At 42.1% G+C, this 20,474-nt stretch overlaps 1 protein-coding gene across 8 annotated transcripts in view; it reads left to right on the plus strand.

The window, feature by feature from the left end:
* The window catches only part of frmd4a (FERM domain containing 4A), a 91,046-nt gene that overhangs the window by 38,353 nt on the left and 32,219 nt on the right, over window positions 1-20,474 (plus strand). For 2 of the 8 annotated variants that reach the window (XM_077595289.1, XM_077595286.1), the window contains exon 1: window positions 7,076-7,454. The exons of 5 other annotated variants lie outside the window; for them this stretch is intronic. In XM_077595289.1, coding sequence (XP_077451415.1) covers window positions 7,305-7,454 — 150 coding nt within the window. In that variant the 5' untranslated portion in view covers window positions 7,076-7,304. Of the gene's footprint in view, window positions 1-7,075; window positions 7,455-20,474 lie in introns of those variants that run through there. One more of the 8 variants, XM_077595288.1, reaches the window with a different exon arrangement.

The following is a 20,474-nucleotide window of genomic DNA, read 5'->3' on the forward strand; positions in this document are numbered from 1 at the left end:
TGGCAGCCAATGAGTTAATGAGCGTCTGTTTCTCTTTGTTATTTCACATTGAACTGATGCAACTATGCACAGGATTTGTTATTACTGCTTCAGACATAGTTGTGCATGGCTAGAGCTATTCTAATTAGCATGGGGTTAGCGCAGGGAGGCCGCATGAATGATTCAGCCACGCTAAGAGGATTCGAGGCAACCAACCTTTCTTTTACAACCGCCGTGCAGTGAAAGTGGGTCAGGAAATATACTAGAACCACAGCTAGGCTTTAGATTTTTTCAGGTCAACAGAGATAAATCGCTCAAGAGTCACGCCGACGAGCTTAACATTCCGACGATCTCCCGCCGTCGCGACAATAGCCCCAAAACGCAACATAAATAAATACCCCAAGCCGTCCAAAATCTGAAGAAAACGCTTTAAGTCTTTTCAAAATAGTTGTGGGTAACTGGCTTCATTTTCATAGTCTTCGGCACATAGATTTCATTCACTCGCAAAGATGTCCGCAGCCAGGGCCGGTTTTCGACATGAACAATGTAGGCGACCGATCAAGGCGCACTCGACTTTGGGGAAGTGATGTCTCGATCCGATTCGGTGTTTCGGCACCCGATAACGCTATTTTTGGAGTACCGGACAGCATGTCGAATGTGGTCTTGAAATCAAATCCGATCCAGTAGTCGTGTGTTTTCAATACCATGGTGCTTTTCGGCCACTGTAAAAAAACAATTGATCAAAAACTGCGGGGGTGTCAAATTCGTGTGCGGTCGATTGGTCGCCGGTATTTTGGTCGCCGGTATTTTGGTCGCTGTCTTTTGGTCGCCGTCTTTTGGTCGCCGTCTTTTGGTCGCCGGTCTTTTGGTCGCGGTCTTTTGGTCGCCCGGACCGCGACAACGGGCGACCAAAAGACCGGCGACCAAAAGACCGACGACCAAAAAAACGACGACCAAAAGACCGGCGACAAAAGAAGGTAAAACAACACGGTCTACGCATCAATAAAAGCCAACAATGGCCATGAGCAGTTTCACTGAGCCGATGTGTGAGTGTATAAGAGTTTGTATGTACATGAGTTGTCCGGTTAGGAAGGGACGTCAGTCAGGGTCTTAACAAGTTCTCCAACAAAAACAATAAAAGTCTGGGAAATGTGGAGCTTTTCTTTAGCCTAATAATAACTAGGGCATTAAGAATGACTAAATAGTAATTCGCAGTTTGTATTTAGGGAATTTGAGCAACGATTTAAATGGTAATTATCAATAACCTTCCAGGCGACCAAAAGATCGGCGACCAAAAGATTGGCGACCAAAAGACCGGCGACAAATCGACCGTGTATCATCAAATTGGGTTTGGTTCGCAAGCCACATTCCTGGCAACTAGATCTCAAGTGGGCTGGACCAGTTTATGAAAATATGGGCATCGGTATCGGCAAAACATATCTTGAAAGAATCGGAACTGTAAAAATTGCCAGCGGGAAATCCCATCTTGGGGGTGCACGAGCCCCCCTCTTTGATTCTTGAGTGTTAGCCGCCCAGGGTGCAAAATTAGCCTGTACCACCTCTCTCCACAGCGACACGTCTCGTCTAACATTAGCGGAATGATATGTGCCTTAGGTGCTAATTGGATGTGAATTTGGCCCCGTTAAATGTCCCTCCGTCTTGGAGCATAGCTGCCGTGTGGCTTTTTTCCCGGTTTTCTGGACACCCGCGCAGATGGTGGCTCAAAGACCGAGGCTGGCACGTCAGGAAACGGAGCAGGGTGATTAAAAATGCATTCGTTCCTTGTGTGGTTTAATTGAAACTCTAAGCCGGCCCCATCCCCCAAAGCCGTCAACGCCCCCCCCCAATTTCCCTCCCCGGTTCCCATAGCCGAACGTCACCCTCTTCCTTTCCTTGCCTTCTTTTTTTCCCCTAGTCTGCTGCAAAATGGGCAGGCTTCCATCACATCTGCTCTCTTCTACATCTGTTCTCCTTCCATCCAGCATTCATAAAGCAGAGGTTCATATTTTGGGGGAAGAAACGTCTTTGCCACAAAGTAGTCAGAATGTACGTTTGGGTCGTTTGGTACGTCGGGTTTACAATAATTACTAGTTAAATGAAGATTGCATGTGGATTGGACATTTGGATTTGAGTCATGGCAGTTTAAATGTAAATAAATAGGTTCATATGAGAATGAGCCCTTTCCCAATCCCAGATGAAATAGAAAAAGAAACAGATGACATAAAAAGTACTTTTGTTGACAATTCTTTGTTGTTGATAATACATGTCAGGTTAAAATGCATTCATTTTTTTGTCCTTCCCGTTAATTGATTGATATTAATCGATCCATTAACCAACCGTTTATAAGGCAAATATAAGTCATTTTGTTAAATTAGATTAGATTAGTTTAGATAACATTATTCATCCCGTATTTGGGAAATTTCATTGTCACAGTAGCAAGAGGTTAAGAATACAGACACAGGAAAATACATTTTAGACATAAATAGATAGGTAATAAATAAGTTAATAAATAAATAAATAAAGACAAAAAAGACAATCCACATCCACAAATGTGAACATTATAAATTTCAGTCATATAATCCATAAGGTTACCATTTGCTATGGCCGACATGACCCAAAATGCGATGTCCACGTATATGGATGCCAGGTTCAAATAATAATTTCATTATAATTATAATTTTATTCATGGTTATTTTATTTATTTAAAAAAAATGGATTTAAATATATATTTACATATGGAACAACAAATGTGATTATTCTAACTCATTTTAAATCATTCAATGTGAAGATACGTGCAGGTTAATGTGAAAGTGCAGGTCATTTTATGGCAAAAGGGGGGTGCTTGTCGCTTCTCGTTGTTGACCTTTACGGAGTTGAAGTGTTTTATGTGGGCGCCTGCTTCATGCAGTGTAGCGTAAACAGAGTTGGCTGCCCTCATAAAGTACATAGTTGGTGAATCCCAAGTTGGAACTACTGTGTGAATCATTTCCAAGAAAATGGTTGAGGCTGTTGTTTCCTTCTCATCACTTATGTAACAGGCATGTCAAAATGACTCCATTGTAGCAAGATGACCCCCCTAGTTCAGTTTAAATCCATCTAGTATTAAGGACGTGTCATTTTAAAATTCTGCCGAAGCACGCGATGCCATTTTTAGGTCTTTGCAATTTGTCGTTTTGAGGACATTGTGATGCCACCGTTACACTGCAACCGTTCCCGCATAAACTTCATAAAAGCATCGGAGTAGATTTAACATTTTCCTATGACACTGCGTAGATATAACAATATTGGATTAAAATTGGAGTTTAATCCAATATCTCTCAGCTGCGGGCAATGTGACCGATTGTCCAATGTGCACGCTATTGTGGGGCGGATAAGAGCTCTCATAATTGTAGTTTTTCCCTATTTTTTTTAAGTAAGAATATTTAGTTTTAAATTTTTATTTTGTTTTAAGAAAACTACGACTAAAAGAAATCATTTAACAAAAACAATAGTTACATTTCATTTTCATTTTTTTTAGCTCTATATGTCGTGTTCATATATATATATATATATATATATATATATATATATATATATATAGTTATATTTTTAATTCAAACAAAGGTTTAAAAAATGCTCCGATCAAGAGTTCCTAGATGTTCCTCTTTTTTTACGTCCCAAAACAAAGAGTACGCTGACATCTCCCATCATGAAATTAGTCGTTCTTTGATTCCGGCTTGAAATAATTGTTCGATTCCGATCAACCAAATCTCAGGTCTCGCTATGAGCGCCGTATATTAATAGCTGATTTATTTCCAGGACTGCTGGCGCCAAATGACCCAGATCATGGAGGCGTGTCACGATCTCACCCAGCTTAATGCTTAATATTCACCGTTTAATGCTGATTTTTATTTTTATGCGTGAATTGCTTTGGTCGCAAATGCAAACATTTCCCCTCTCTACATCTGTCAAAACGGAATTTTATTCATACCCTTAACCCGTAATCGGGGACTCATTGAACTCTTGCCTGCCATTGACGGTCGTCCTCTCACTTCAAGTGGAGGAGGGTGCTCTTTTAGACACCGCTTTTTAATCTAAAAATAGCCTTTTTATTACTGTCATATAAAACAGGGGTCTCAAACGTGCAGTTCAGGGGAAAATATTTTGCGGTCTTCATTTTACAATTTCTTTTAATCTGTTCAAATTATTTTATTTATTTATTACTACCTTAAATTGATACCCTATATTTAAAATTATTTACCTATATTTTATTGCCCATTACAAAATACGTGAGTGCAACGCTAATTCTACAATCAGATATCAAATGGGGGCCACAAAATAAAATCCTCTGGAATGCCGCTCTATCACCACCGGTTTCCATATTTTACCTCAGAGCCATATGCAACCATCAAAAGAGCCACATGTGGCTCCCTAGCCTCGTGTGGCTCCCAATCCTCGTGTGGCTCCCGAGCCTGGTGTGGCTCCCGAGCCTGGTGTGGCTCCCGAGCCTGGTGTGGCTCCCGAGCCTGGTGTGGCTCCCGAGCCTGGTGTGGCTCCCGAGCCTGGTGTGGCTCCCGAGCCTGGTGTGGCTCCCGAGCCTGGTGTGGCTCCCGAGCCTGGTGTGGCTCCCGAGCCTGGTGTGGCTCCCGAGCCTGGTGTGGCTCCCGAGCCTGGTGTGGCTCCCGAGCCTGGTGTGGCTCCCGAGCCTGGTGTGGCTCCCGAGCCTGGTGTGGCTCCCGAGCCTGGTGTGGCTCACGAGCCTGGTGTGGCTCCCGAGCCTGGTGTGGCTCCCGAGCCTGGTGTGGCTCCCGAGCCTGGTGTGGCTCCCGAGCCTGGTGTGGCTCCCGAGCCTGGTGTGGCTCCCGAGCCTGGTGTGGCTCCCGAGCCTGGTGTGGCTCCCGAGCCTGGTGTGGCTCCCGAGCCTGGTGTGGCTCCCGAGCCTGGTGTGGCTCCCGAGCCTGGTGTGGCTCCCGAGCCTGGTGTGGCTCCCGAGCCTGGTGTGGCTCCCGAGCCAGGTGTGGCTCCCGAGCCTGGTGTGGCTCCCGAGCCAGGTGTGGCTCCCGAGCCTGATATGGCTCCCGAGCCATAGGTTCCCTACCCCTGGACTTTAGCTCATGATAACTTTGGAATAGTGACCACTGTCCCTGGACGTCTATCGCCGTCAATGGCACACAAATGTGATTGGATTCCAAAATGGAAATGTCAAGGCTGGAGGCAGAAGGAATGACTCAGCTGAGTGGTTGATGACCCGCATGAGGCTGCTGTGGGGAAATGTGGCCCATTTCCTCAATATTTTGGATACAAATATACACAAGCTTGTGTTAGAATAACGTCGGCTTGACTTCTTCCTTCGCCCGTGTGCGATTCTCCCCTGCCAACTAAATCCAGACAGAGTAGGAAAAAAGGAAAAAAAACGGATGTGGGATTTCATCAATAATCTCCCGACCAGATGGCAAAAAAAAAATCCCATATTCCTTTGAGGTTTCCCTACGCATGTGATCCCAGTGGGTGGGCAATGAGGGCTGGGCGGGTATTGTTCTGCATCATTTTTCTGGGGGAAAAAATCTGCGTCAAAGGCTGATTGGCTATTTATCCCTCATCTATGAAAGCAGTTTTTTTACAATTTTAAATACTCCATAAATGTGCCCTTGAATCGAAAACAATCACCCAAGATTCATGCGACAATTCCACTCGCTTATTTTGAAATACCGGCTACGTAAAACGTGTTCCGAGCCAACAAAAAAGTTTTTTTATGCACACAAAAGCATGTTTTGGGTATAAATTCACAATTATCTTTTGTGTAAAACTTGATTTTATGCGCTTGTTTTATAGCATTAGATTCATGTCGGATGTGAAATACAGCGTACGTAAAATGTCTCCCAAGCTTACAAGAATGTATTTATTGCGAATGTAAAACGTATTCATTCACCCCTTTTTACCACTTCCATTTTCGGGTACTTTCAAATCGCTTCCTGTAAATTTTGGATCATTTCCTATTGATTGATTTGGAGGATTTTTCTAGGATGCTTCTTGTTCGTTTGTCAGTTCCTGCTGATTTTTGGGCATTTCCAGGTGACTTCCTGTAGGTTTTAGGACATTTTAAGGTCCCTTGTTAACTCATTGGCTGCCGTTTTGACGGCAGGGGGCGAATGAAAGAATGCGGTTGCGGATAGGAAGTTACCATATTTACTCGCATATAAGCCACTTTTGTCGGACAAAAAAATGATAACTGAATCGAGGGTACGCTTATATGCGCATAAAAACACGACATGCGCGAAATTGCAAGTTGACGCCGCCATGGCACGATGATGTCACAACAAAATGGCAACGGCGTCCTGACGTCATGACGCAATGGCATCAGGTATCAGGTTCTCATCAAGACTTATTTATTTTTTCAAATTGAATAATTTGATATTTTGCATTTACAAAGGACAGGTATATTAACTTCCTTATGACTATGACCCTAATAATATGCTTTTGATTTATACAGTATCTCAGAAATACCACTTGTGATGATTTTTCTTAAGATTTTCCCTTCAAAGTAACATATTTGTACTCCCTATTAAAACCCTGAACATGGAGGTGAAAATTGGGAATCAGGGGGCTGGCTTATACACGAGAAATTGTAAAATTCAAAAAATTTAAGGCAATTTTAAGGGTGCGGCTTATATGCGAGTAATTACGGTAAGCAAAGTGCATTAGTGCACGTACTTGATCACACAACTCACAAACATCTGGTTTTGCGGCACCCTTGTCCACAAAATGAAAGCATTTATTTCTCTCCGTACAGTATGAATGAGCTACACGCTTCGAACACGCTTTACGCTTGTGCTGTTTCGTAATACGCTTACGGAACACGCTCCACGCTCGCAGCATTTCAAATGACATTGATGGAACACATTACAAGCTTTCCGTATTTCACATTAGGCTTACAGAACTGTGACAGCAATCTAACGTTTTGGTAGACCTGCCGCATCTGTATCGGACCTGCGAGCGGTTTCATTTCTGGGTAACGTTCACACCCGTGGCCTTTTATTCACGTAAAACAACGATCGCTCCCAACGCCCGTGACGTCACGCCAATCCCGTGACCCTGTTAAATCCTCCGACTGGAGGAAGTGCCGAAGGAGCGAGGGGGAGGGCGCGATGTTCCCCGCCGCTGTCAGAGCGCCAGAAAGAGAGACAAAAGCGTCTCCCCTCCCGCTCCCGCTCACTCATTGAACAGAGAGCGCGGCGGAATGGCCCGCGCGCTCGCAACAAAGAGAGGAACTTAGGAGGTGGCTTTCTCCGCGCCTCCTCTTCCTTGGCCGGCCTTCCTCGAGCCTCGCGCTGGACGGGACGGCGCGGATGCCCGCGCCGGTTTCGCGCGGCGCTCACACGCCCGCCGACACCCCGGAGCGCACCATGCTGGTCCAGGGAGCGGTGACGCCCGGAAGGACCCGCCGGCTGATGCTCAAGCTGCCGGTGGGGACCCTCCGCAGGAACAGCGGCGAGCGGGTGAGCTCACAGGTTTCCCTTTCCGCGCTCTGCCGGACTTTGGCCGGGCTAATCCGGGAGACCGCCTTTATTTAGGAGTCGGAGGCAAAGCTTTTAATCTCCGCGCTGGACAATCGTCCGCCGCCGTGAGACGGATAGCTCGCGGTTGTCCGATGAGTGAGTTCTGAGCGACGGCCTGGTCGGCTTTGTCAATCACGGGGTGTGGATGCAAGATAAGAGTTTTCCAGTAAGGATTAAAATGTGGAATGTGTGCGCAATTCACCTTGGTGAGAGCAGGTTGGGACCTGCCGTTTGTGTACTTGGGGAAAGTTGTTTTCCACGCCAGGAAGCTCGGTCAATGATGTGGTAGTACGGAGGCGTAAGACTGAATTGGCTGGATAAAAATGGAGCCAGTCTAACGTGACGATGTCACGCAGATTTCCAGGTGGCAGAAATTTGAGCCTACTCATCGTAAACAAAGGCTCACAAAAGAAAAAAAATGAAGGATTTTCGCTTTCTTCTCCTCTTTCAAATGCTGGCTGACTCATTGCATGATATTCCTTGAGGACTAAAGCCATGCGTCATGAAATAGCTTCATTCTTTTAGAACAGGGGTGTTCAAACTACAGCCCACAATCCAGTTTTTTTTGTTGGCCTGCAGCAGTTGATGAAAATATCATTAAATGTGGCTTGCATAAGAGGCTTAAATTCAGCATACATTTTCTCAGCTTTAACTTGAAAACAGCACCTTTCCATTAGCGTATGGGTCAAAACAGGACCTCATGTTGAAACAAATAGTAGTAGAATTTTAGTATTTTGCTTATGAATTTTCTTGTTTCTCCAAAGTTTTGTTTCAGTAGTGTAAAGAATGTTTTTATTACCGTATTTTCACGACTATAAGGCGCACTTAAAAGTCTTAAATTTTCTCCAAAATAGACAGGGCGCCTTATAATCCAGTGTGCTTTATATATGGAAAATAAATTAAAATGTGTCATTCATTGAGGGTGCGCCTTATAATGCGGTGCGCCTTATAGTCGTGAAAATACGGTACTCTTATACTTTCGGATTATTTATTTTTTATGCCTTTAACTCATTCATTGACATTGACAGATACAGACATTGAATCTATTTCAACTTGGGAAATTGAATTAAAATTGAATTACTGCATTCAACAGATGAAAGATGATTGATAGTTAACTTTTATGACGTTTTAAATGCAAAAATGATTATTTAAATGACAATAAATGTCTGTAAAATATACGAGCAGACAAATGTTCTCTTAAGGCAGCGCTACTCAATTATTATCTGTTTAAGGAGGATATCGCTTTAGGATTTTTTTCCAAAACACACTAACGCTAACATAGTCTGGTCTTGGCTTCCTTGCCATAATTTGTACCGTCGGCTTCACAAATCTTGACAGAGTAGCGACTGTAACTAAGTGGGGCGGAGCTTTTGGAAAAGGTCAATCGCCGATTGAACAAATTGTCTATTTGTCTATGAAACTTTTGAAGCGTGCTCTACCCAGTTGTCGTCAGGCAAAAGATTGGAAGAAAAGCAGAAGTATAATCAGTGACTAATGTGATTGCGTCCCGTCCCCATTAGTGAAATCAACTCAGTTGGCATGAGAAAGGCAGATTCTGGCACGCTAGCAGAGGGGGAGGTCCCACCCTGATTGCATTTTCATCAAGCTAATTCGCCTTGCAAAGATGCCGGTTTGTCTCCTACTCCAGAAAATGGCTGAAAAGAAACAAAAGAAGCTTGTTGTACAATGTGGCGTTTAACAGTTTCAGGATTTGGTAAGAACAAGCCAGAAATGACGTCACTCTGCATTTTGGAGCATTTGCCCAGGCCACCAAACACAGTTGTCATTTTTACAATGAACACCAATTCCTATTGTGAAATTATGGCGCACAACATGCAAACTAAGCAGACAAATCAACAACAGATGCAATGGCCAATATTTATTGGTGTGCTCGTGTAGTCATGCAAAGAAGATCGCCTCCGTTTCAGCTCATTTGCTTGCTCGGCTTTATTAATATTAAGTTGAAGTTATATATCTTAAATATGCATAAATAACCCTGAGGTTAAATGATAAAAAAATTATGAATGAATAAATGATGTCATTTTAAGAGAATATTTTGGGGAAAATAGAATTAAGTGAAACCGCTCCCCCAGTCAAACGTGAAATGGACATCCATCTCTGCTAATGGCAGCCAATGAGTTAACACTTAATAACCATCAAGAAAAATATTTTGCAAACAACCAAATCTTTTACATCCAACTCCGATCCTTTGAAAATGAGGCGATTGGGGAAATTTACGATCAAGTTTTGAAACGTCAGTGGTATTCTGTGTTAAGAGTTCGTACTTTTCCCGAAAGAAATATCAAATTTGACTTTTTTGTGGGCATGCAAGTCCAATTTTCTCGTTTTACCACATTGTGATGCATGGTGGACACTATAAATTTATCTTGTTTTTGTGTAGATGTCTGAATTGGGATTATTGCTCTCCTTTGTTTACCCGCTATCACTTTAAGAGGCTCAAGCTTTTACGGATAAAAAACTAACAAACAACAGGCTCAAACGGCGTAGGAAGGAGTTAGTCGTCAACAAAATCAAAACAAAAAGCCACATATTTCACATCCTACACTAAGATTGCTTTCAAATGTTTGTTATGATAAATATGCTAGACATAAGAATTTTAATAATTTCCTTCCAAATAAACTAACTGACTTTGACATATATTTTAGATCAAATCACCGTTTATGTTTAGCTCCTTGGCAGAAGCCTATGTACTATTATACCTTTTACAAATGTACCTATGTATTATTGATTTTCATATAGTTTGTCTGTTTTATTTCTGAGTAAAACATATATTGCATTTGAATGGGTGGTTTTTATATGGTCACTACATTGATGCGTAAATTGGTTTTTATTTTTTAACAATAATATTGTAAATAATATACACAACCAGCTATAAAATTCAGGGCTAGTTCCAAGACTAATTTTGCAGAAAATCAATTACAATAACCTGCTACTATACTGTTTTGCCCTTCTCATTTCCACTTTCAATCCCACCACTTGAAACGTTCCTTCTCCCAAAATAGCATTTTTGTCACCACTCTGCAGGATCTCATAAATCAGGCTATTCGGATTTTAATGGGGTTCGAATGCTCTCTCAGCGAACGTGAACGGCGGCGCAGTGGGTTACCATGCTTGCCGTCCAAAGAAAAGATGTTCACTCGTATGCCCGCCAGACGGTACACGGTCGATTGGTCGCCAGTCTTTTGGTCGCCGATCTTTTGGTCGCCGGTCTTTTGGTCGCCCGGAAGGTAAGCGATAATTACCATTTATATCGTTGCTCAAATTCCCTAAATACAAACTGCGAATTATTATTTAGTCATACTTAATGCCCTAGTAATTATTAGGCTAAAGAAAAGCTCCAAATTTCCCGTACTTTTATTGTGTTTTGTTGGAGAACTTGTTAAGACCCTCACTGACGTAGCTTCTTAAAGGGACAACGCATGTACATACAAACTCTTTTACACTCACACGTCCGCTCAGTGAAACTGCTCAGGGCCATTGTTGGCTTTCATTGATGCGTAGACCGTGTTGTTTTACCTTGTTTTGTCGCCGGTCTTTTGGTTGCTCGTTGTTTGGGTCCGGGCGACCAAAAGACCGCGACCAAAAGTCCGGCGACCAATCGACCGTGTACCGTCTGGCGGGCATACGGTATCTCAGAAATACCACATGCGATGATTTTTCATAAGATTTTCCCTTCAAAGTGACACATTCCCTATTAGAACCATGAATATGGAGGTGAAAATTGTGAACCAGGGGGCGGCTTATACACGAGAAATTGTAAAATTCAACCATTTTAAGTGTGCGGCTTATATGGGAATAAATACGGCAAGTGAGCTAACATTGTTTACTGTATCACTGCACTTTGTGTTTAGACTAGCCACGCTCCAATGAGCAAATAAAAGCTAGCGTTAGCTAGCAGTATTGATTCCCTGGTGATGTCACCGAGCCTGCGGGACTTTGGACAAAAACTCTGCGGCCAGTCAGTCCAATTAGAGAGACAAAAGACAGTGAGGAGGTGGGAGAGAGAGTTGTGAGAAAGCAGAGCTGAAGGCTGGGCGTCCCCCGCAGGCCCCTCTCGCCCTCTCGCATCTCCCTCCCCTGCCCGCCTTGAAAGGGAACCCTCGTCTCCTCCCTAAGGCTGAATGTTTTTGAGAGAACATAGAGGGAGGGAATGAAGAGACTCCCACCCTTTCATCACTCTCTGCTGTGATTTCCCCCCAACCTTCCCCCTCTCCCTTATCTTTTATTCCCCGTCCAAAAATCCGACCGATGGCACAGCTGCGTTCAAAGTCGACGCGCCAGATCAAACGACGTGGAAAGTGACGTCAGTCGAGCGTTAATAAAATGTCGGTTTGGCTGACTTTTTGCGCAGGCCGTACGCTAGATCCGTAGCCATGGCGGACTCTTCCGTCTTTGGCAAAACGTTTCGAGTGTGAGAGCGAGGGGCGGACGGGGGGCTTCCCTTTCTGCCACTTTTGCACCGGTGCTGGAGTGGAGGGAGAACTACAATGAGAAAAAAATGCAATTTTTGCAGATACATATTTGCTGAACTTTTTAGGTTTAGTCCGGACCAAACAGGGCAGGTGTGAATGAAACAACAAGCCCCCCCCAGCCCGTTATGCTTATTTCCATGCTTTTTGCGGTTTAGATCATGGGAGGTCCTCATTTTTGTTAGCAAATAACAAGGGATGTCCACAATCTGATCATATGATTGCAAATTAGGCCCAATATTCAGAAGTTCAAAATCAAGTATAAAAGATTGAGTTTGTTAAATGTATTTATTCTTTTTATTTTATCTTAACTAATTCACTGCAAATCAAATTTGACTACGAAGGCTGGCGCAGTCGTTTAAGTGGGGCACCATTAGTACGACCAATCATTATATGTACAATTAGCTTTTTATGCAACCATTAACCAAAATCTATCAGTCCTCCAGCCGGTTGGCCACATTTTGCAACAGCAAGTCTATTTTTTTTAAGTATGTTTGCTGATTTATATACATATATATTTCAAGGCACATTTGAATATTTTATAACCTTAGTTGTTGTTGACATTAAATTAATAATACACTGAGTGCAAATATGAATATTCTCAAGCCAGATTTTCTACTCCTGTTCCTAAAATTTCAGTTTATGCCGCTCCTAGTAAAAGTAAATTGTCGTGGATTGCAAAAAATAGACGCTGTTGTTCATTGGTGAGTGCACGCAAATGAGTATTTCATCTCCTCGCTCGCGTTCCTGGGGGTGTACAGCAGTAGTATGCTAATCCTCATTAATATTTATCTTTAGGCAAAGTGGATAGAAAGAATGATTAGCTGGAGAGCGCTGGCATCTTTTCTATTATCGTTTTCCGAACGTGCTTCTTTTACGCTCGATCACGTCTCACCAACTAGGTCAAATTAAGAACCCGTCAATCCAGATAATTCAAATGTTTTCCTCACATTTGTCATCATCTGCACACAGGGATGCTCTCACTTTCCGTCCCTCTCTCGTGGCACTTTAAGGTAACATTGATTTTCACGCTCTCACCTCTAACACGATCAAATTAAGTGAGAGTGATCGGAATTGAATTTCACTTCCACTCAATTCTACATGCCACTTGTCTCAGTTACACGGATGCTGCTGTGTACAGAGCAAATTTCAGGCCATTTTATGCTCCCCAAAAGTTGACGTACATAGACCCCAACCACCCCTGGATCACGAAAAGCAAAAATTAGTCATTAAATGACGTTAATCTGGTCATTTTATGATTGTTTTGTCTCCCAGTGTTACTTAAATCTCCTAAAACGACATCCTGCCAGTTTCAACTATGCAGAGGCAAACGTTCCCATAAATGATTAGAATTGCACAATTTCAATAGATATGCATCTATGTGAGTCTTTTACAAGATTCATACATTTTCTGTACCTCTTATCCTCACAAGGGTCATAGGGGTGCTGGAGCCTATCCCAGCCCACTATGCAATAGGCAGTAGGCGGGGGAATGGGTTGTTAGCCAGTCAACATTTTCTTTACGCATTATGAAATATGATTGTTGATGTTTGGTAGCCCTAATAATCATGCTATCCAATTGAACTGGGACAGGCTGGCAATGATTATTCCATCTTGTCAGTACAGTAATCTTCCTGGTGCAGTGAAGTTACAGAAACATTGCGTTTTGTGCTAGACTTGAGCTATTCTGCCTGTAGTTTTTGCTGAACTTTTTGTGCACTCGTTTGTTCGGCCCATATCGAGCTTCATGCGATTTAGGCCTTGGTATATCTTGCGACCCATTTCCCTCCAGTGCTCTACCTCTCATCTTCCATGCCATGAACATACGCCCGAGTGAAGATGAGAGAGGAAGGATGAGACAGATTCTGCTCGTAAGAAGTGGAAAAACCTAGCTGTATATTGAGAAAGAACTTTCTATAGGTGACCTCGTTAAATATGTAAGTCCTTATTGCGGAATCTCTCGGGGAATATCGTCGCGGGAACATCATTTCCTGTCGCTGACTCGGTTAACTAGGGGTGGGAACGTCTGGGTACGATTTCAACTCAAGTGAAATGGACATCTGCCAGCCTCAATGGCAGCCAATAAGTTAACAGATACTTTTCCAGTGAGGAACATCGCTAACAACCTGCTGTTTCCTGTTCTTTTTGTCACCCAACACCGTTTTTAAACAATGTATCGATTCTTGGCATTTTGGGTACAAAGCATCGTGATATATGCACATTTCAATTTTCATTTACAGATAAGCATTATTTTCTAGAGAATCGACCGAAAACGACACGGTTAACCCGTCGGTCTGGTGTTTTCTTTTTCTTTTTTTCTTTTCGACCAGCTGTCGGCGAGTGTTTACATCGGCGGTCTCCAGCGTGACCTTTCCCAGGATTCAGTGTGACATATGCGCGCACGGGGAATCATGGGAACTGTTGACCGCGGTCTCTCACCCCATCGCCCTTACCGCGGCAAATATTTACTCCTGTCGTAAATGACTGGGCTGAGGTGCGCGTGACGTTGCCTGGGCCAGGCCGCCCGATTGGCACTGGAAAAATCCCAAACTTCGGGAATGCTGTGCATTCCTTGAGGGTTTCTCAGGACGCCGCGGAGAGGGCAGTTCCGGCCTCCTGAGAAACTGGGAAATGGGATAAAACTCCATAGCCAGACGGCGTTATGCTCCCATAATGTCATCTCCAGAGGCTTCCAAGTTGAAGAAGCTGGACGCTCTTCTAATAGCCATCTGTTCCTCAGGCCTTTCTTTTCTCCCAGAAATGATTGGAATCAGAAAATCGGGATGAAGCCACAATTATAAGACACACCTTCAATGAATGACCTATCTTAAAATTTGTTTCTAGTATAAGACGCAGTTATAGTAGTGGTGGTGGTGGTAGTGGTGGTAGTGGTAGCAGTGTTAGTAGTGGTAATAGTAGTGGTGGTAGTGGTAGTAGTGGTGTTAGTAATTGTGGTAGTAGTGGTAATAGTAGTGGTAGTAGTGGTGGTAGTAGTGATAGCAATGGTAGTAGTGGTGGTAGTAGTGGTGGTAGTAGTGATAGCAGTGGTAGTAGTGGTGGTAGTATTAGTAATGGTAGCAGAGTTAGTGGTAGCAGTATTAGCAATGGTAGCAGCGTTAGTGGTGTTAGTAGTGGTGGTAGTAGTAGTGGTAGCAGTAGTGGTAGCAGTATTGGTAGTAGTGGTGTTAGTAATTGTAGTAGTGGTAGTAGTGATAGCAGTGGTAGTAGTGGTGGTAGTAGTGATAGCAGTGGTAGTAGTGGTCGTAGTGGTAGCAGTGTTAGTAATGGTAGTAGTGGTAGTGGTAGTGGTAGTGGTAGTGGCAGTAGTAGTAGTAGGGGATTGTGTTATACATCCACTCGATGGAGCTATAGTAGTAGTGGTTAGTTGTGTTCTAAATCAACTAAATAGGGGTCTCCTAATGGGAATTTCATATTCATTGCACCATATAGTGCGGAAAATACAGTATTTCTTTTCATATACCTCACTGCTTACCCAATGTTGGTAAATTTCTCCTCTATCTTCCTTCCATTTATTCGTACATGTGCATTAATTGCAAATGTTTTGACATTCCGCATTACACCATAAACAAGGTCAAGCATGATTCATTTGCCACAATGAACGAGTGGTGCCGAAGGACACTAACACAATTTCATACTTTCTTTGTACACGAGATGCGTCTTTTGTTTGTTTGTTTGCCATTGTTTTGCACAGGAAGCAGAAGCACTTCCAGGAAATAGCGTTGATAGGAAGGAGCCGACTGGCAAACAAGGCGCTTCATGTTTTTCAATAGACGCTTGAAAGGGCCACAAAGCTTTTATTGTTCTGCCTCTGCCTAAAACAAACTCCCCGATCACTTTTGATAGCCTTCCTGTGCTGGTTTCATTACTTCTATCGATTTTTAATGCCTTGTAAAAACAACAACTTTGCCCTGTGAATCAGCAAAACGCTTCATCGGTATTCGGAAGGGGATGTCTGAGGACGGCTTTCTTGGCGCCCATTAGTATTCTATGGATTATTTTCCTCCACTATAGAACAAAAAACTCAACAGTGGTTGTCCGTGTTTGATTTTAAAGTAGTGTCAAATAATTTATTCATTTTTTTCCTTTTTAATTTATATATAAAAATGCTATTGAGTATTTTTTGAGCCTCAAAATTGCAAAAAAAAAAAGCATTGGGCCGAGTGTCGAGAGTCGAACCGACGTGACGTCCTTCTGAGGAATTTTCTTCGCCGTCCCTATCTTTGTTGTCTTTGCCAAAGTCAGGGTCAGTATGTGAGAAAATCCTCCCCCCTAAAATATTTTCCTTTCCCAAGGGTTTGAAAGTGCAGCTTAGCTTTTTTTGTCTCTCCGCTTTCCCAGCAGCCTTTTTTGGCCCTTTTTCCTTCTTGGACGAGCGTCATTTTCTAATTTGTTTGCAACTCGCTGGAGCCGTGTTTGTTTTTGATTGGCCGGCCTCGGCACTGTCGCTGTTTGGCGTAACTCTGGGCTGATAACATATTATTTGCATAGTTTGCCTGGAAAGCATTTTTGACGCTCCATTGCCATTTTTGAACTTTCCACATTTGGTCGTGTAACAGAAGTTACATTTGATTTTTCAACAGAAAATAATTGGGAAGCACTGCCATGGACTGGTCGCCAGTCAGTCGTAGAGACAGACAAACATTTGCACTCACAATCACCTCGCTATCGATTGGGTATCGATCCCACGCTGGCCGCGAATGAACCATGGTATTTATTCTATTTATAGAATTATTTGATTGATGAAAAATAAACATACATGTTCATTATTTTCTCATAGACGGGCACCACAAGGCCAGCTCGTGTTTACTCAAACCTTCAAAAAAATGTTTATTCAGACTATAAATCACAATAGCCAAAAAATGCACAATGAAACGAGGAGAGGGGGAAAATATCTAATAATAATAATAACAATAATAACAATAATAATAATAATAATTTATAATAGTAATAATTTATAATAGTAATAATTTATAATAGTAATAATAATAATAATTTATAATAGTAATAATAATAATTTATAATAGTAATAATAATAATTTATAATAGTAATAATAATAATTTATAATAGTAATAATAATCATACTTTATAATAGTAATAACAGTAATATTATTACTATTATTGTTTATTATTATTGTTGTTTGTTATTATTTATTATTATTATTGTTGTTGTTTATTATCATTGTTGTTGTTTATTATTATTGTTTATTATTATTATTACGTTTACTCTGGAGTATAAATTGCCTAATTGATTTTTTTTTATGTCATCAGAAGTTCAAGAACAAACATGTTAAACTCACATTAGTAAAATGATATATTAAAAAAACAACTGGCTAAATAGACATCTGTTAACATAATAGTTTTTCAGATAACTATAGCTTAAAAATATCAAAATAATAGGTCGTCAGTGGTCATACAGAAAAATATATATATACTAAGTCACACTTGAGTATCATATACTGCCATGCTAAACGATGAAAAAACTGTGACTCATATTTAAGAAAATCCTTTTTTTTAACAGGTCATTCCAAAAAAAATGCACTTTACTTTTCCTTTTAAGCTGAAAGTGAACAAAGGCCTATTAAAAATCCACACCATGGCAAATTCTGGTATGAATATGCCCTTGGGTTCAGTGTTGTAAGAGCTAATTTACCAAAGAAACTGTGTGGTCTATGTAAAAACTGTTCATTTGTAGAACTCCACTTCATCTATTACATTCAGTGCCAACCAATGAGTTAAAAGAAATCATTTGTCTGTTTGTGAAGTTCCACACCACATCCACACCAGGCCTTCATTCCACCCATTAATTACAACACAGGTCTTCACCACGCGGCCACCCCGCCACTTAAATCTAATTTAAGGCCACACATTAGTTTTAATGAGAGCAGGATATTAGAATTTTACCCTCAAAGGCAAGGAGAGTCGAAGGCAAATCCCAAAGGAATCCACCCAAAAGCACACAGACATTTCGCACCCCGGCCAGTTGGATTTGATTCTGACGTTAAACACGATAAAAACGGTGAAATTGGTCACGCTTGATAAATCTGATGGCTTTTTTTCTGATTCTATTGGAGGGAAAAGTTGGTTGTACCTCGGTTTAACTGCGGGGGATAAAAGGGTTTATAATGTTTTGGGTTGAAAGGTTCGGGCCTCCAGTGTAGGATGGTAATCCAGACGGATTATACAGGGAATCTGGTGAATATCTGAGGAAATCCCACTGGGGACTTTCAGATCCTCTGTTTGCATGGATATAATAGCCACGCGGTGTTTACTGAACGGAGATTTATAGCGTTCTACAAAATGACTTGCTATTGGGAATACAGAAAGAAAACGTAAAACTAGTAGATGCATCACGTATAATGGCAATGTTTGCATCGTAATCTCATCATTTTGACATGTCAACAAATGCTCAATGCTTTCATTTGGTTGTATCCGTTACCATTCAGGGATAAAATGCTCATAAAAAAGGGCTCCATTTTCCATCTTGCATCCCTCTCGACGGCTTTCATCTGTACCCTGAATTATTCATACGTTCTGAATTAAGATATGTGCAATCAAAGCGTATTGACGCCTAAAATCGCTCAGGCTTTGTGTAAAATTGGGGCGCACGGGATTTCTCTCGGCAATGTAATTCTGATGCTTTTTAGGGCACTGATTCGTCTTTTCAACTCAATGGCTGCCATTGACAGTGCCAGATGTCCAATTCAATCAAGGTGCAAGACTCATGAGAATGTAAAATTACCTAAATGATAGCAAACTATAAATCGCGGGGAGACTAAAAATGAGGGATCAAATTGAATAAAACCGAAATGAATCAGGCGTTTGTTTTTATATATTGAGCAAACTGATCTTTTTTTTTTTAATCCACCCCGAGAGCCCAGACCCCGCCTGAGGCGCAGAGGCCAAATGGCGGACATTCAATACATTTATGTTGACAGTTCCCTTTGGAGAAGAAGGCGGCGCCAGAGGGTTCTCCCTGCAGATGAGGGAGCTCATTTTTCATGACGATGCATCGGTGGAATTGACGCTACACTCGGCCAATTTTGCACGAGGTGGAAGCGGCCGATGTCTGAACGCATGCTAGTCGCGCTTTCAGCCTTAGGGTTCCATACGATCACCGTTCGGGATCGGATCTAGCCCCCGGGCCGCCACTTGGCCACCTGAGCGCTAGTGTGTCACCTTGAGCTCAAAATGTAGCCGGTGTAAATGATCAAATAGTCCCGTGCGGGAGACCTGGCCTTTCCAGCCGCGCCGAAGCCGAGGGTCTCCGTGGATTTCTCACCTTGTGAATTATGAAGGAATAAAGGGAGCAGGCGTAAGCGTGAGGCGATCCTCCCCCGGGCTGTCGCTTAGCGCCGTCTCACGATCCCGCCATTGATAAAAACAGGGTCCCGCGCTAGTCACACGTAGCCCACTGGGCCTGTTTCACAGCTATGAAACTGACAAATACAATGTTTGCAGGTGGCCTGCATTTAAATTCCAAGCTTTTTATTTGTAAAGATGCAACAAACATTGTAAACAATAGGCCTAATTGTTTTATAGTGTTCAGCTGGCTGGCTTTGAGCGCTTTGTGTTGTAGTGCTGTAGTAAAGCCAAATGTATAAACAGATAGTGTTACCTCTACTTACAAAATGAATTGGTTCTAAGACTTTTTTCGTAACTTGAAAATTTCGTAAGTAGAGGTGTACTTTATATGTAAATTCTCTCATTCATTCCACAGTCCTCACATAACTACCAACAAGACCCTTTAAAATTGGTCAGTGTCCCAGTTTTGTATGAAAGATGTGAGGAAACACTAAAATGAGAGCTAATTATAAGGAAATGATTTATGAAAGGCTTAAAATAAGTATAGCGTATGAAAATGTGCCCTGCACCGTTGAAATATCTCCCTCCGTGGCCGTTGTAGATGTAATACCCGTGTTTGTCCGCCAGATGGCGGCAAGAGCCCGTTCTACCAGGGCCGAAAGCCGTCCACTTTGTAGTACATTTTAGATTTTTACGTTAGCCTTGTGTGTGTGTGAAAATATGTGCCACATTGCATTTTTACAGATTTTAATTGCTTAATAAGGGGAATTCAAAATAAAATAATGGATAAGGAAATGCGTTTACTTTATGGGCGATTTCATAACTTGGATCTTTTTCGTATCTCGAGTCACCAATTTGCATATAAAACATTTCGTAAGCTGAAAATTTTGTAAGTAGAGGTATGACTACTAATAATAACTATATAGCAATATAAACTAAACTATATGACCAAGTGAGATCAATTCAATTATTTCCTTAATTTGATTCATCACCCAGGCCTATTTCCAACAATGAGAAAATAAAATCATATTTTGGCGGTGCAGTTGAGACGACACAGGGAGCGTCAGGCCAGGAATGTGTCGAGAATCTACTGACCGGGAGCGATCTGTTTTGTTTGCTCCACTGTGTGTGTATGCGTGGGTGCGTG

Source organism: Stigmatopora argus, chromosome 3, assembly GCF_051989625.1.
Source record: "Stigmatopora argus isolate UIUO_Sarg chromosome 3, RoL_Sarg_1.0, whole genome shotgun sequence".
NCBI lineage: Eukaryota > Metazoa > Chordata > Actinopteri > Syngnathiformes > Syngnathidae > Stigmatopora > Stigmatopora argus.